This window comes from Lissotriton vulgaris, chromosome 1_1, assembly GCF_964263255.1.
Source record: "Lissotriton vulgaris chromosome 1_1, aLisVul1.2, whole genome shotgun sequence".
In the NCBI taxonomy this organism is placed as follows: Eukaryota; Metazoa; Chordata; class Amphibia; order Caudata; family Salamandridae; genus Lissotriton; species Lissotriton vulgaris.
In genome coordinates, this window is record NC_141685.1 from 1,909,290,611 (window position 1) to 1,909,307,385 (window position 16,775).

Genomic DNA, 16,775 nt, shown 5'->3' on the forward strand with positions numbered 1-16,775 from the left:
AGAGCTCTATTTAACTCCTCATGCTTGCAGATATTTCTGCCAAAAGCTGGCCATAGAATGTTTCATTAGAAAGCATGCCTATTTCCATATCTTAAAACAATATAATTTAGACTGACATGCCAGCTAAAGTAAATTTTCACATTGTTCTCAGACTCATCTCTAACCCAATTTACTTACAATCAATCATGTGTGCCATTACAAAAAGCTGAGAAATGTTATTACTTCTTACTAGGCAAATAGGCTCAACTGTTTCTGGACACTCTTTGAGCTATCTTATCGTCTCTTTTTCACGCACGCACTTGCCTCTCAAATATTGCATCCTGAACACAATCACAAAAATGCTGTTTAAAACTCTATTTGTAGTTTCAAGTTAATGTCCACTGGTCCATACACCACAACTATAACTATCTCAGTGTTCAATGAATTATCATAAATATCCAACAACTGTGTAAATATTTACTTAGCATCCACCACCAGCTCTGTAGTGTTAATAAAGATTACTTGAAAGATCTTCCTGCATCACTTTAAGTAAATGAATTCAACAGTGGTTGTTATGGTACAATCATATTGTGAAATGTCAAATGCATGTAGTTCATTCAAATGTTCATAGTAACTAAGGTGCATGGGCAGAAAATATTCACTTTTTTTAGTTTGTATAATTTCTTACTTAAAGACACACAAAAAACAGTTATGTCAATATGACCATCTTGCATAAAAAACAGTAGTTGGGCAGATGAGATGGAGAATAAAGTAATGTCCCTTACGCCTGAAAATATTAATCGAACTCCAGTATGAATTAGACATTAGATTATTTATCAGCATTGCCATGCTGCTGAAGAGGTGTGCCCCAAAACAGTTTACTTTATTTCAAGGCCCAATTACCTTATTACATTGCGACTGATTTCAGCTTATTAAAAACACATGCAAGAGCCCAACCTACTGCAATCATTTACATTTGATCGTACTATATGATAAAAAACGCTTCATATTTAATAAAAGGGCATGTTTATTCATGTTTACAAACAAGTTTCAAAACAAAAGAAAAACATGTATTACTGTATTACTTCCTAGTAGAAACCTTCTTTAAAATGCCAACAGCCCTCACGCTGTTATGAAGGTTATCTACAGATTTATTAGAAAATCAACACAGTTCCACTCACAGTTCACCAAGACAGTGCTAAAGCTAACATGTTTAGACAAACAAGGAATAATTTCTGATGAATTTTGATTTAATCCATTTTTGCTTAAGATAACAAAAGTATTTCAAGCAAGTTTCGTTCCACATTGATGCCCCGCATTAAACAATCCTCGTCTCAGCTTTGGAAAAAAGTTATTCAGCACTTTTCTCCAAATTAAAAAATAGGTTATTTCTGAACCATGTAGTAAATGTAGTTCAATAAACTAAAAAGGACAGAGGCCATGACTTTATTACAACACCACTGCTCATGTTTTTACAAAGCATTAGTGTTATCTATTTGGCTATTAGAATTATCAATTTATCTACAATATTAAATAAGGTAAATCGCAGGCAAATTTTAGTACAGTTTCAATAGAAACACCCTTTTTCTGAAAATACAGCAGTATTTGAAGGACTATTTTTCTCGGTCTGCATCATGTATAAGAAAACTTTCCCATCTATAAACAAGAACAAAAAATATCTACAAACCTTGTAAACAGATCTGTATCATTTATAACATAAATAATTCAAATTATTACAGCCAACGTCAGAAATTAAAGTATCAATTTAACGACCAGGGGCCCAAAAAAGAATGATCAAGTTAAACTAAAGGTCTGCTAACACACTGTTCAGGAATATAACCAGTATTTTTAAAGTCACATATGCGGAGTTACTGTAATCTGATTGAGTTTTTCTCCTGATCAATCCCGGTTCCCACCCCCAAAAAAGCACCCTCAGTCTGGCAGAAAGCTTCTTGTTTTTAAAAAAATAAATCTACATTCATACAAGTGTGTCTTCTGTTGAAGTCCAAGACAAGAATTCTATCCTGTCCATCACAATATGTGAAAGGACCAAGTTTTAATTTGTTTCTTTACAAATCAGTGAGCATGTTAACATTCAGCTTACAATCAGAGCGATGTCTCCAAACTATGCAGTGGGCTTCCTGGAGATGAAGAGGTAGCTGACTTGTTCGGTTCTATAATAAGATGGATTGTACTGTCAACTGCATTGTTATTTTTGTTAGGAGATGGTGGAGGAGTGGAGTGCCGCTTTGTTGGAGCATCATCTTCAGCATCTGTGTCATCAATAAGGGGTATATGAGGCTCTGAATCTTCTATTCTAAAATCTGGATGTGTCATAAAGTTGTGAATTGAACTTCGAGATTCTGGTTTCTCTAGTCCTTCATACAAGGAACTACGAAATGCATTCACCACTCGGATCTGTTAGGAAGAAAAGAAAGAAAACAACAGAAACAAGAAATAATTGTTAAGAGTAGTTAAGGCCATGTTTTGAAGACTTCAAACTAAACAAATTTATTAATGAGCAGCAAATACATGAGTGACTCAAATGTGTGTGTAATGTGGTGAAACTTGCAATAAACTGTAAATAAGAAAAAAAAATGAACAGAAGCATTATAGAAACCGTGACCAATTGTAATAAAAACAGTGTACAACAAGTGGAGTATAACATGAAAGATCTAAATCATTTCTTTAGTGATTACATTTTCATGTTGCCCACAACACATACAAGGATTGTAAAAAATAAAATTAAAACATATACACAAGACAACAGAACTTAAATAAATATTTATAAAGTATGCAAATAAAATGTTTACTTTTAAATAATGCAATAATGTTAAGCACACAAAAAAAAACTGATTGTCATGCTAGGGGTTTGGATGTTGCCAACTATGAAAAAGCCAAGCATATGCAAGCTTAATGCCACAATGAATTGACATTTGGCAAAACTATTCATGCGAAAAAGGTAATACCTCAATAGCTGTAAATATTCGAGTATGCCTAATGCATGTACGATACCTCAGTGCAACAGATACATTTCTTATATGACCTGCGATATGAGTAGTGATATCACAAAATATACTTAAAGTGAAAAGCAAACTAGAACAACCAATCATACTAAGCAGGATCTTCATTTGGAACAGAAACAGGAAACAATAATCACTGTGTCGTATTTGCTGAATGACTGTAAACAGCACCATCCTCATTATAAACTATCGCTTGACAGTGAAATAAAGGTGTTTATTAAAATTAAAACACAATACAAATAACATTGATGAAACAAGTCAAGTCACTTTTGCTCATGAAAATACAATACAGATACCACCTGCACATTCAGCACAAACCAATAAAAAAGTAGCATTGCTCACAATCATTTAATCTTTTTTCACCCCATCCACATGTAAAAGCAAAGTGTTCGGACATGTACAGACCACTTTTTAGCTTCAATAAATAACTACACACAGGAGAAGTAGATGAGACATGTGAATGGCAGTCACCAAGGTTTCTCCTCCACTGTGTACTGGAAAAGTCAATATTTTCTCCAGCAAGTTTTGCTACTCTAGTTATAAAACTATGTTCCCTCAATTAAAAGAAATGGTGCAAAAATCTATGTTAAGCACTAGGTTTTGTGTGCAAGGCCAAAATCGAAGCCTAGAAAAACCAATTAGAACACTACTTTAACAATTAGAATAATGTATCCTACCCTCTACAACACGAATAGCCAATCTCTCTGGAGAGAGATATAGACCACATCCTGAAATTAAGTGTGCCTTTGGAGAGGCTCCTTCAATGAAAAGACAGGTGGGTTTTAACATCATTAAGCACACCTGGTGGGAGTTAGAGTTCCCTACTTGATGGCATACAACAAATCAACCTGGAAATGGAGGTTAGTGAGTAGATTGTCTTGAATCCCTCCAATACCTTTACTCACATTTTTTGACAAAATTACAAACATATGGGAAACTCCATAGCATGTTGAAGCAAAACATCTAAATTCGATTAATTTAAAACAAAAAAGCAAGAGTTTGAGTATAAAATCAAATCCAACATTAGCTCATCATTTATAAACATATTCCCCACTCCCAAAACTTGGCTAACATGGGTAAAGAAGACCGGTGAAGAACTATTGTCTATCAATTCTTAAAGTAGAAATTATTCTAAATAACTTGCCAAATGAAACGAGTTACAAACCTGTTTTATCACAAAATCATTAAAAACGGACAATAGAGAAAATTAGATGAAAGAGCCTATACTTTTTTTAAATTAATGCTTTCGTTCCAGGAACGTAGAACACCTAAAGAATTAGGCAATGGTCAGCGATCCAAGAAGGCTAGAGCCTTCCTTCCATCCAAGTGCTTGTCACAGGGGACTGGGATACATATTCCCAGTGAGCACTATCCCTTTCCCTCCCTAATGAATTTAATTGAAGAGAAATTATGCAGCTAGCTAGTATATTGTATGTAGGCAAAATCAAACCTGACTGGGTTTTTTTCTGCTTCAACTGTTCCTACTGAAACTGGAGTTTAAAAGCAAAACATGTAAATTGTTAATTGCTTCTTCATGGCATCATGGATTATGTTTTTGAAAATGTGTCTAAAGCTCAATTCGCTCTAAGTTCATTGTCAATGTTTAATGTGCACTTCTTTCAATTATATGTTGCCATATGACTGTGTATGCTTGAGTGGCACAAGACGGGTCCGTTTTCAGTTGCCCTAGTAGCACAAATTGGGTTGTCTGTAGCAAATTTGCACTTCTCTCAAATGTTCCACTTAAGGTGTGTAGTATAGAAGTAAACGTTGTGAGAAATCCATGTCCCCTTTGTTTTGCTAATCTATTTGAATGTCTTTACTGTGGTGTTGGGCTCTCTTCAAACCTGTTCAGCCAAGTGAAGACATTGATATTAGCATTCAAATAAAGTGGTGTACCTTGTTTTACAGCTAACTTTGCAGATCAGTTCAAGTACATTTGTAACTGTGTAGTTTTCTCAATTTTCATAAAAGTTCTAAATAATTTCTCTTGTGTTTTTCCTCTATTGATTATATTTTTTTGCATAGTACCAGATTGATTCACATACAGTATATCTATGTTGCAAATCAAATATTTTGATACCGAGGAACTAATTCAGCTCCCGAGAGACAATTAACAGGAAAGCATTGTTATTTAGTGACTAACTGCAGAGAAGAGATATCCATTGAGCGGCTGCATTGAAAAATATCTTGCTCAGGTCTTGCTTCCCAATTAGACGAATCTGTTTTTATCCTGAATAAAGCTCTAAATTTCACTGAGATACTTTTATGCGGCTAGACGTCGGATCGAAAAGTATGCCATACAACAACCTCAATTATTAAACTTTAACAGATTAGAATACTTAATAAATATAGTGGTTAGACATACAGTCCAAATTAAAAGGATGCGCCCTTTGGTTCAATTACAGCGATGTCTTCCGGTAACAAGTGGAAGATATTCTGTAATTAAGCTAATTTTTACAAACTACACTAGAACTAACAAACAATATTTTGTTATAATATTAAAGAGTCTTATGGTATTTTTTACTTGACATATGTTCTGCGATTTACATGCTAAACCTTTTGATGACTTGGTTCATTCTTTCGTTCTTTGGGTCAAGCCAAACACCCTGATAGCTCTTTTTTTAAATTTTCTGACTTGACCATCTCTTGGAGTGAGAGACCAACAGATGCAAACACATTTTTACCTTGATCATCAGAACGAAATTGGCCATGCTAAAATACAGTCACACAGTTAAAGTGCATCCTTTAGTCTTAATTAAGAACAACTGAGATCAACCATTAGCTATTCCCTCTAACGTTGTATCCAGTCATTAATTCTGTCACAGAAGACCTTTGAGGGGTAGCCCAAGAATGAATCGACCACATAATGAAGAAAGCACCACAGCTGTAGGATTTCCTAAAGAGAAGACCACAAAAGAGCACACTGTTGTATTTAGATGCAAGCTTAATGTCAACTACTGCTCTCATCAAGCTGCAGGATGAAGCAGTGTCAGACGCCGGCATCGAATAGTAATGAAACTATCCTGTACTTCTTACAAATCTCAGACCTTTAAATATGCTTTCCCCTCAATGTACATCTACTGCTTTGTATTTGCATGCAGATGACAGTATGTTTAATCAAGACAACAGTTTCTGCTGATCTGTTGCCCTACTGTTCATTAAACAATTTTCCCCGAAATGACCAATGCTGCTTAATTTACTTCTTAACCAAATAGGGTTTAACTGCCTATAGCATGGAATGAAAAAATTGATTTAGCCCGGTTTAAAATGGCTCATGTCTTGATGCACATTTACAATAAGCAGATATTTTATCTTGGGCGGTAAACTCCGCTCGCGGATTTTGTGGAGTTTTTAGCACTTTGCGTTACGCGGAGGTCGCGGAGTTCTGGAAAACAAAAGTTTTTTTCCTTGCCCGAGTTAGTCAATGTCAAGTTGGCGACCAAGAGCGTGGAAAATCAACATCCCGGCGATTTCTCAATGCGGGGGGGGGGGGAGGAGGGGGGGGAGGGGGCGGTTTGGGGGCGGTCTGGTTTCTCATTGCGAGTGGTCGTGTATGCTTGCGACTGTCTAGCGGCAGAAAAGGAAAGCAGGGACCGCTTGCACTGTGCAGTTTGCAATGATTGTACAGTGTGGAGAAGCATTAGGCACTGTGCAATCACCGCAAACTGCATTTTTCTTTGCACATCGCAGAGTTCTGTGTACTGCGACTCCCCCCAGGGTTAGAGATATTATGAAATACCAGAAAATAAATGAATAAAAGTTCTCCAAGATTTGTTTGCACTTTTCTGTAACCTTCTTGTCTATGATCACTAAAGATTCCTTGCATTTTGCACTTCTCAGTTATGTAGCTTGTCAGCATCATAACTGACCAATAGGTACAACATTGAGGCAAGGAATTATCTATCCACAGTCCTCCACATGCTTATGTCAATATTCATTTTATTTTATTCCGAAGATTGTCAGAATTACGCGACAATATCCGGTGACGGAGCTGGGGCGGTTTCTCCGTTAGGGCGGCGGGGCATTGCCCAACATATAATTGCCACCCCAGACCTCCGCAGTACATTTTTTTATCCAGTAACATAAAAACTGAAATTATTTACTTCTAATCCGCCTGCACCGTGCCCGCGAGTCAGTGTCAGTGTCAGCCTTCGCAATGTCAAGAGGGCGAGGCAGGCTTATGGACACAGTCACGTGATACCGGCAACGACGAGCACACTGCTGCACCTAGTCAGCAAAGTGAGTGCACATGTCAGTTTGGCTGGCTGCCTTTCCCCGGCCAACCCAACATAAGCACAACAGGATTCGCTTTACTGCACATTGAGTGATTGGGGGTTGCTCAAAACCGCAGTCCCCCAGTCACTAAATGACAATCCTGGGGCTGCTCTGTAGTGTATGGGGATGGCAGAGTTTTAAGCATGGCACCGTGGGGTGGGAGGATCTGTTGAACATAGTAATGGGCAATCACTATAATGGCTTATGGTTAAGTCATGCAATGATTGGTCATTTCTGCCGTTGCCGGTCAAATCGGCCTCCGCGGTTGTCTCTAGCAGCCTCTTCCCTCCTCTTGGAGAGCGGAGCAAGAGCGCACCTGCGTCACAGCCTGGGAAGAGAAGATCATCCAGAGAGTGGATAAGCCTGGACGACACACACAACACATCGAGTAACATGCAGCAGCCAGCCTGAGCCACACTTCAAGTTCTGAGAAGTAGGTGGCAACCAACAGTTGAACAAGTTACTCACTGTAACTGAGTGGAAAAATGCAAAGGTCAGACCAGACAGTTGAAGTTTAGTAGGGGGTGCTAGCAGAATAGCAGAGGCCCAAGCTGGCTCTTTCCTCTGGCCGCGGCCTGGGTAGACAATCAAGCGGACAACAAGTAAGTTGATGATGAACATCCAAGCGGAGACTTTGCTAACTGCCTGAAAGAGACATGCAAGAGGCTTTGGGAGCAAAGCAGTGACACCCTGCAGTCTGACAGTCTACCGACCTCGGATCTATTGCCAGATAGCATCTGGCATACCTCGTTGTGCTTTGGAACCTGCTCATCCTGCCTTTTCTAGGACATAAGTTGCGGTTAAAGTAGGCCTTACTTAGTAGGGTATTTATTGTATAGTCCACGCAGTTAAAACACACTGTTGCAAGAGCCAGTAAGACAACACCGCCCCCATTCAACATGCAGCGTGTGTGGGTTTCCCATCAGCAGTCCAGGTGACACCACACAGTGGGCGAAAATTTTTGCAGGGTACTGTCTGTCTAGTGTGCATGTAACGCTCAGAGCTTGTGCAGAGCCGGTGATACACAATAGGCACGGCAGGTACCACCAGGGCGTGTGCAGAGTTGGTGTTACCTGGCACAGAAGGCTCAGTAGGGTACGGTCTGTGTGCTTGTATCACTCGACCATTGTACAGAGAGCAGGTGTTACAAACACACCAAATGCTCAGTGGCGTACTGCCAGCAAGCGTGATGCACACAGTGGCGGGCCTTGCTCGGCTGCTCCTGCTGTATAGAAATTTCTTAAAGTAAGGTAGAGAGTTCATGGACAGTGTGTGTGTGCAATGCATTTTGTACTGATGAGAATTGGCTCGACTGTGATCCAAGGCACGCTTTTGCTATCTCTGTGCCAGTAAAATTCAAGCCTTGATGGCCTGACAAATGGCTTATTGCATGTGAAATGGCTTGAAGTTTACTGTTTGTATTTGAAAGTAATAAACACACTGGTTTGCTATAAGCAGGTGCTTCCAAACACAAGCAATAAAACTCAAGACATAGATTTAAATATCAGGACAGACTGCTGCATCCACTTCTTACATCCCGTAATTTTCATGCAAATCCACTCCTCCTGGGACTCACTTGCCTCGATGCTTGTCGCTAATGTGTGCACTTCAGTGAGTTTCGTAGGACATAGGAAACGTTACATAAGACAAAGAGGACTGCATGGGGCAGCAGGCGTCACACGGCATCCATACTTGTAGACACTAAGCAGTACATTTAAAGACGGACTGTTTGGTCTGGAAGAGCACAAACTCATATTTAAAATATAGCACTGTGGTTGTGTGTTGACTTGACTAAAGAATTTCTACCCAAATGAAGCCTTTTTAGCAACGTTAGGATAGGGACGGGAGAGCAAAATCATAATGCTCTAACCTATACCTTGCAGTTTTTATGCAGCTCTTTGATCTGTTAATAGCTCTCTCTGCTGTGTTAGGTTTGTAACTTTTAAAATGCAAGTAACAAAAGGATCTCTCTGACAAAAGCAGTAACTGACCCATTGAATTATCTACATTCTATGCACTTTTGTAACCTGCCTGGTTCACGTTTTTTGCAGCAGGCATATTAACCCTCTGCACGTTACCATTGCCCTAGGCACAGTTCCAGGATGGGGCAGTGCGTGGGCAGGTACAGGGTGAAGCGTGAAGGTCTATAGATCACATTACAAAATCAGAAAATCCTATCGTAGTGAGCAATCGTACCCATCACCTCTGCCAATACCTACCATTAATTTGCCAAAATGAATCAACAGGAACCCCTTTTCACTTAAAATGATTTTTACAGGCATCACTGAGGTACTCAGTATTGCTATCTCGATCTGTTATGAAGTTCTGGGGTTATATTGACAAGCAGCTAGATACGTTATTTTATTAAATATCTCTTTATTGATGTTAAAGTTACACTTCCACAATTGCTTTATTAACCTTCTTGCTTTTTCAGATTTGCTTGCAAATGCACCATTTGGCTGCTCATTTTTCAAACTTTTGTCTGAGGGCGAGGGGGAACCCTCCCAAACCTCCCTTATGACAGTCAGGCTCGTATGCTACAGCTGCTCGCCACAGTGCACTCAGCAGTAACCTTTACAGCTCACCACTTTCAAATGTCAACAGCTGCCACTATGACGGATACATAATGGACTCCAATACCTTGATGGACACTGGATTTCTAACTGGTGGTTATTGGACCACACTGAATTTTTGTGATGGGTATATTAGCAGTTTGTCTCTAATGTATCACAGTTTATTTTAAATATTGCACAACATAATTGACATCTCATCGTATGTACCGTGTTTCGTTTTTATTTGACATTGCATGTGTATATTACTTTCTATGGTATAACAGATTTGATACTGTCCGGATATTGACGTTAATACCTACTTTTCACAACTGGCATTGTCATGTGTAAGCACATATTTATGAATATCATCTAGTTTATTTCATTATATAATATTTATGATACAGATCCTCAACCCCTTTTACCACGGTGAGATCTAATCATAATGAACGCCAGTCTATTCACTTACAGAGCACGGAATCATCAGAGACCATGATGATTGCGCTTCCTGGAATGCATGCTGCATCCAAGCCTCGTTTCCGAGACTGCGGTCTTAAAACACGCTTCTTTGTGCCACACGTTATGTATCTTCCCACATTGCCAACGCGTCTAATCAATTTTGATGTGTGCATGCAAAGCATTTATTCACTACTCAGGGGTACGTTCACTTGAATCCGAGTGGACTGTTTGTATTTGGTCACTGCAACATAATCTGGAATTAATCCTATTCATTTATGTTAATTTAGGTCAAAATTACCCTCTGAATGAGTACATCATTTTTATTATAAAAACACTATTGATTCACTTTTACATGCGTCACACTGTGTGTGGACCAACATTACATTACATTCTCTAGCCATTGTAGGTATTTCCAACTTTAACTTTTTACCTCAACATTATCTATATTATTATTCATTACAGATGGCCCTCCATCAATTCTGTGCGGAGGAGATCCCAGTATCACGTTAAGGGTCAAAACGCAGTTGACACAGAATAACAAACTAAACTGTAACACTGTCCTATCAATTATGATTTATTATGATGGAGTTTGTACCACAGTCACTTCTCTTTCATTACTTTCGGTTGTGGTTGTCTTCTTTTACTGCGACTCGACACACTCATACTGTTAGTTCTATGTTGAACACATTCTTGGATACCAATTTTGGGGGAAAGCTCTCTTGAATTATTAAGTGTTTTGACCGTATACACTACAGAGTTGGATAGAATTAATTACAGACAATAATTGTTGCTGATTATTAAAATTGGATGAAAACTATACCAATAAATACCTGGGTCTGAGAAGTCTAATAATGAAGTTACATGTTATAGGCTTGTAGCTATATTCATCATATTGTTACAGTATCTTTTGGCGGGAATGCATAAGGAATTGGAGACTTTCAAATGAAAAAAGCACTTTCTTAGGTAACTAAAAGATTAAAAAATAAGATTGTCATTATTCAAAGTTCATTAAGGATGATGCTTCGTCTGCCCCAGAAAACAAAAACGTATGATTAGCCAGCAGCCTGCAAAGCAGAGGTTGTACTGCCAATTGGTAGGGCACACACAACCATCTACATTTTATATTTCACCAGATCCGAAGTGTTGAGTTTTCAAGCAAAAAGCCTGAATTGGAAAACGTTGTTGCAGAAAGTTCTCGACTCACTAGAGTTGTCTATACTTCAACTTAAGACTCTTAAAGCATTCTCTCATTCCAACACATTTTCAGACAAATTAAAAACCTGTCAGTTAGGATAATTTCTGTCTAATCACAACACAAAAAACATATACGTACACATACTGAAAACATAGGGTTGTAAGGGATATTTTAATTTCATACTTCTAACAGACTTTTTCAAGTTCATATTTCTAAACCAGACAAACAATTTAAAATCTTCGTGTATGAACTAGGATCAGTTTCAAATTGCCTACATTGGCAATGAATACAGCCGCAACATTATCTGCACAACTACTAATGAATGTGGTTTGAAAAACAGCACAGAGATGTGTTTGGGATATCCGTGTGGAACACTATCTGGTCAAGTCTATCATAACAGCTAAACACTTCCAAGCAGCTCCATTTCTTTAATCTATTTACTGCACTAGTAGGGAGAGTAATTTCTTACTACCAGAGGGAATGAATTTGTATGTTTTTATACAGTTCTAAGCCTCTGAAAGCCGAATCTAGGCAAAAACAATGGGGCCATATCTACACAATGGGGCTCATTACAATGTCGGGTGGAAAGCTTCCCCAAGTCAGTCGGAATCTCCTTGACTACGTCAGAGCCCTTCCGACCAACTCAGTCATTTTACATTCAGACTGCTTGATTACGATGTTCACGGTCGGAACATAAAGCGCCCGGTCATTCAGACTTGATTCCGAACGACTGAGTATTTCTGTCGCTCGGAACCGCATCGAACACCTCTATGGTCAGCGTTTCCGCCGTAGGGATTACAATACCAATTTCCAATAGCCTTTCCACGTCGGCCTGTCTGACACAAAAAGGCTGTCGTAAAGTGACTGGACCATAGGCTTCCTCCTGCAGCCTATGGCTGATGGCCGAGAGGGTACATAAGGGACCCCCCTGTAAAACCCTTCACTGTGTGGCAGACACCGTGGGGTGCCTACTACAGGGTGCAGGGTTTTACGCACACACCTCATTTCACCATAGGAGCCTGTGTTACGGGTGGTTGTCCGGTGTAAAACGAGTTCCTGTTGGGAACAATGGGACTCCGAACGAACAGTATTCGGTCACATCGTAAGCCGGCAGTCGGAACCGCCAACTGCAAGTCGGTCCCGAATCGGAGTCAGGCAAAGGCTTTCCGCCCGACATCGTAATGAGCCCCTAAATGTATATGTGCTGGCTAAGTTGAGAGTTAGTGGTTGAGCTCATTCCTGGAAACAATTCCTGGCAGAAAGGACTACAAAGGATGGCTCAGCCCATTATAATGATAAAAGAATATTCCTTTTAAGGTGGCTAGGAGCAGAGACCGAGAAAAAGTTGAAAATTAGAACCATGGTTTTAAATATTACCCTTTCATGAAGAAAAAAAAACGTTAACTTGTTTGCATAAGGCCATAGATGCTGTACTCTTGTCTGTATGCTTCAGACCAGAAGAGCTGAAGGCTGACTAGGCCAGTATACTAGGAGAATATAATTTCAAAATTATCAGTGAATGTGCAAGGGTCCTTCAAAGTAGGATTTATAAGACAGCAAGTCACTGAAAGCATTGACGAATTGAGTACTAAAGTAAGACTTATGTAAACAGTGTTTGCAGCCTGTTGACTCAGTTGCAAACTATTGTAGAGTTTAAGACCAACATCTAGTGAATCCTAAACAAACTGTTCAACTAGAAAACTTCAGATGCACAAAGCATGCAAAAATACTGTTCAAAGTCACTTGAAAGTTATATGAATAAAAACAAATTTATTTCCTTGAGAATTACAATTTCAGCACAGAAATGCACGTAGTTGACGCATGTTCTGACATGTGTACAATACCAAATGCTATGTTCACATTCTAGTTTTTGACTGGAAGGTTACTTTGACATGGCCAGGAAATTTCTCGTCATTATTGCATTTGTAAAACCAAGCCTTATGCATTGTTTGCTCTATGGCAACAAGACTACTTTTACACTACAAAATGTATGAGACTTAAGTGGCTCCACAGCTTCATATAGGATTTTGATACTCATTACCTGAAACCATGGAGCATTGGTGACAGGATAATCTAAGGTCGCTTAGTCTTCAATGGTCCTTCATAGCACAGAGCATGGTACAAGAATCATTAACTACTTGGGACTTCTACTCTTGCAATATATCATTTTCAGGGAAACCAATAATTCATTAACCACGGCTGTTCAAGTGGCTATATCTTCTAATGCTAGCTCATTTCTTCTAACATTTTTCAGTTGTTTCAATAATGTTTTTCTCCCCCATTTTAACTGTTGGGACTCTAGGTTGCAACCACTATGTGGCTATTTGTATTTTAGTGAGTGCGAGACGCAATCTAGAATACCAGTCTTACTGCATGTTTTGCGGGTTTGGGAACTATAATTAGTAGGCATTATTTTGGGGAGCTCACTTATTGCCGGGCAGTCATTGTGCACAGCAAAATCACAATTCTTTCCCACTAATTCTTTAAAAATCTACATGACCAGATCATGTGCATGAACGTGACTTCAACTTCACTCCTGGGACAGAATAATTATTTTTCTGGGTACATTTTCTACAGTTTTATTGGATCCAAAAAAGTGTGATGTAAAAAGTTAAAATGCAATAATTTAAACCTGGCTTTACTTGAGGGGTAGCCAATTGGATGGACAATAACTGCCTCAAATTAAATTCAGCTACAACTGAAATTAATTTCTTCGGATCATATTACCTTCCAGATTCAAGTTGATGGTGACCAGATGAGATATTTACAAACAAAGAAGAGTGGGAGGCAGAGGCAGAGTCTAGGTTTATCCTCCTGACAGTTATGTAGAGAAATAAAAATTGAGTAACTCGATGAAAACCTGCCCATGTGGAAGTTGATAGGATACAGTGAGAATCTGCTGTAATCACTCAGCTAGAAAACACTTTTTTTCTAGAGACCCCTCACCTACAAGGGTTGCCCCTGTTAGGCATGCTTCATCATTGGGGTTCCTCTCAATCCTCTATGGATTGAGGCGTGCTGCGACTTATACAAAATACGTAGGAGCACTTACTGGTTCAGACTACCTGTAGTGGAGTCAAGCAAGTGGAAAAGGGAAAGAAAACAAACATACCTAACTAGTTGGTACGGTTAAAAATCAGGAGTTGGTACTGAGGAGAAACCGGACCTTAATGAATCTGCTTGTGTTAGTAATGTATAGTCATCAACATGTTTCGAGCCATTCCCCTAATGTCTCTTCAGCAGGACTCCACGGGGTCCAGCCCAGTGTGTGCCATTCCTAGTCAATCCTATAATAAGGACCCAAAACGTGCACACTTATACGCATGCACTGTATATACATATGGTTTTTAAAAGTAGGACAAATAAAATGTGAACACATGAACATAAACTTTGATTAGACTTCACTCAGCACAAATGTCTGCCATCAACATTCCTCTTCTAAGAAATTGTGTGTTGTAGTTATTAGGCAAATGTGTTCAAAACTTTGCTTGAAATACAGAAGGCTAGAAAATGGACTAAAATGGATCCAAAACGAAGACAGAACCGTTTAAAATCCATATAAATATATATGGATGCACTTAACTCTGTCAATTTGAGGCTCATTGCACTTGAGACATCACTGTGCAAGCTACAAAATATGTCACTGACATTCACTCATGTTTGAAGGTCAACAAAGGAGTCACAATACGACAGAATGAAATGCTAGCTTGCGCACAAAACAGAATACAATATATTTACGTTTACTTTGCAAGTAGGGAATTCTTTACCCAAACAAAAATCCAATTGGGGTAGCAGCAGGGCTGGACTAGGCGTAGCAGTCAACAAGCGTTTCCCTAGTGGGCCGCCAGAGTGGGGGCTGGTTTTATACCCCTGGGGGCTGTTTCTGGTACAGGGTGTCCAGTTTAGACCCCTGGGTTGCTATTTTTGTTACTGGGGTCCCAGAAACAAAAGTGGCACAAAGCCCATCACCCCCCTGACCAGGATCCCCCCACCCTCCCAGCGACTTTGCCGGGGATGGTTTTGGTTCCCAGTACAGCCCTAGGTAGCAGTATGACAATATTAGATAGAAAGTAGAGGTAACAGTAAATTAAGAGGAAGGTCTGATTCCCAGTGTTGACGTGCTATAGAGAAAGTGGAATACACGATGTGAAGGAGTATGTGAAAAGAGGCAGGCAGCCACGTTGGTTTCATATTTTCTTGTGCAGACGCAGACTGCAGATAAACCAATCATTTGAGAGAATGTGTTGCAAGATATCAGGCGGATATCCCCTTTGGATGTCAGAGGTGCACTACTAGAGGCTAGACCAGACGATCATCTGGGGTGACAGTCATGAAGCATCACCTAAAGCCTGACCACTGGTTGTCTGGAATGGATTAAGAAGAGTTAGTTATTACTCAAATCGGATGGTGTGGGGTATTTATGCTCAAAAAAAGATTGGAATGCAGGTGTTACAATAAAAGTTACTAGTGTAGGACTGACTAGACAGAGATTAACATTCATGTATAATGGAATGAAGGTCAAATAAAACTAGAGATGGATCTGCAGAAGTCCTTTCTTTTTCCTGGCAAGTGGGACCAGACTTATGCAAATGGTCAGCGCAGGATAACTGCCTTATCTGCAGGGTCACCCTGTACTTTTTGCTGAATCCTATTTTTGCTGGCTGTAGAACTCGGTGTACTTTAGCCCTGCTAAACAGGGAAAAAGCGCACGTGCTTCCCTTTTCAAAGTGGTGAAATGGTAATGTCAATGATTGGTATATTTAACATACCGCTAAGAACCTAGTATATGATGCAAAGTACCCAAGGGCCGCAAGTTAAATGTCGCCAGTATACTACAGTACCCATTATGCAACTAAGTGCAGTATAGTGCAAACATGACTGAATCCCTACCATTTGAAGCATGGCTGTGCAGTTTTTAAACTGCAAGATCAACCTGTCGAAATAACCCCTTCTGACAGGTCAAATATTCCTTTTAAATATCAATAGGTTATCCCTAAGTAGGCCTTATTGCCCATAAGGCAGGGTCCATGGTATTTAAAAGTAGGACATGAAAAGGTTTAATGTTATCCATTTCTTTACAGTGTAAAATCTGTAAAAGCTATTTTCACTGTAGCACGGCTGGCTGTTCAATAGTAAAACACTGGGATACAAAATTAAATGTAATAATGTTATCTACGGTGTGAGAAACTGGGTTACAGGTTAACTGGGGTATGAACTCCGGTCAAGCAGCAACCACAATCCTGGTCAGGATAAGGCACAACTCAACCCTAAATTACCCTCTTGTGGCTTGGC

General features: G+C 39.4%; 1 protein-coding gene across 5 annotated transcripts in view; it reads right to left on the reverse strand.

Moving 5' to 3' along the window:
• Positions 1 to 988: 988 nt before the first annotated feature.
• The window catches only part of ATP2B1 (ATPase plasma membrane Ca2+ transporting 1), a 428,175-nt gene continuing 412,388 nt past the window's right edge, over positions 989 to 16,775 (reverse strand). For all 5 annotated transcript variants that reach the window (XM_086919543.1, XM_086919538.1, XM_086919544.1 and 2 more), the window contains one exon: positions 989 to 2,397. In XM_086919543.1, coding sequence (XP_086775669.1) covers positions 2,086 to 2,397 — 312 coding nt within the window. In that variant the 3' untranslated portion in view covers positions 989 to 2,085. The remainder of the gene's footprint in view (positions 2,398 to 16,775) is intronic.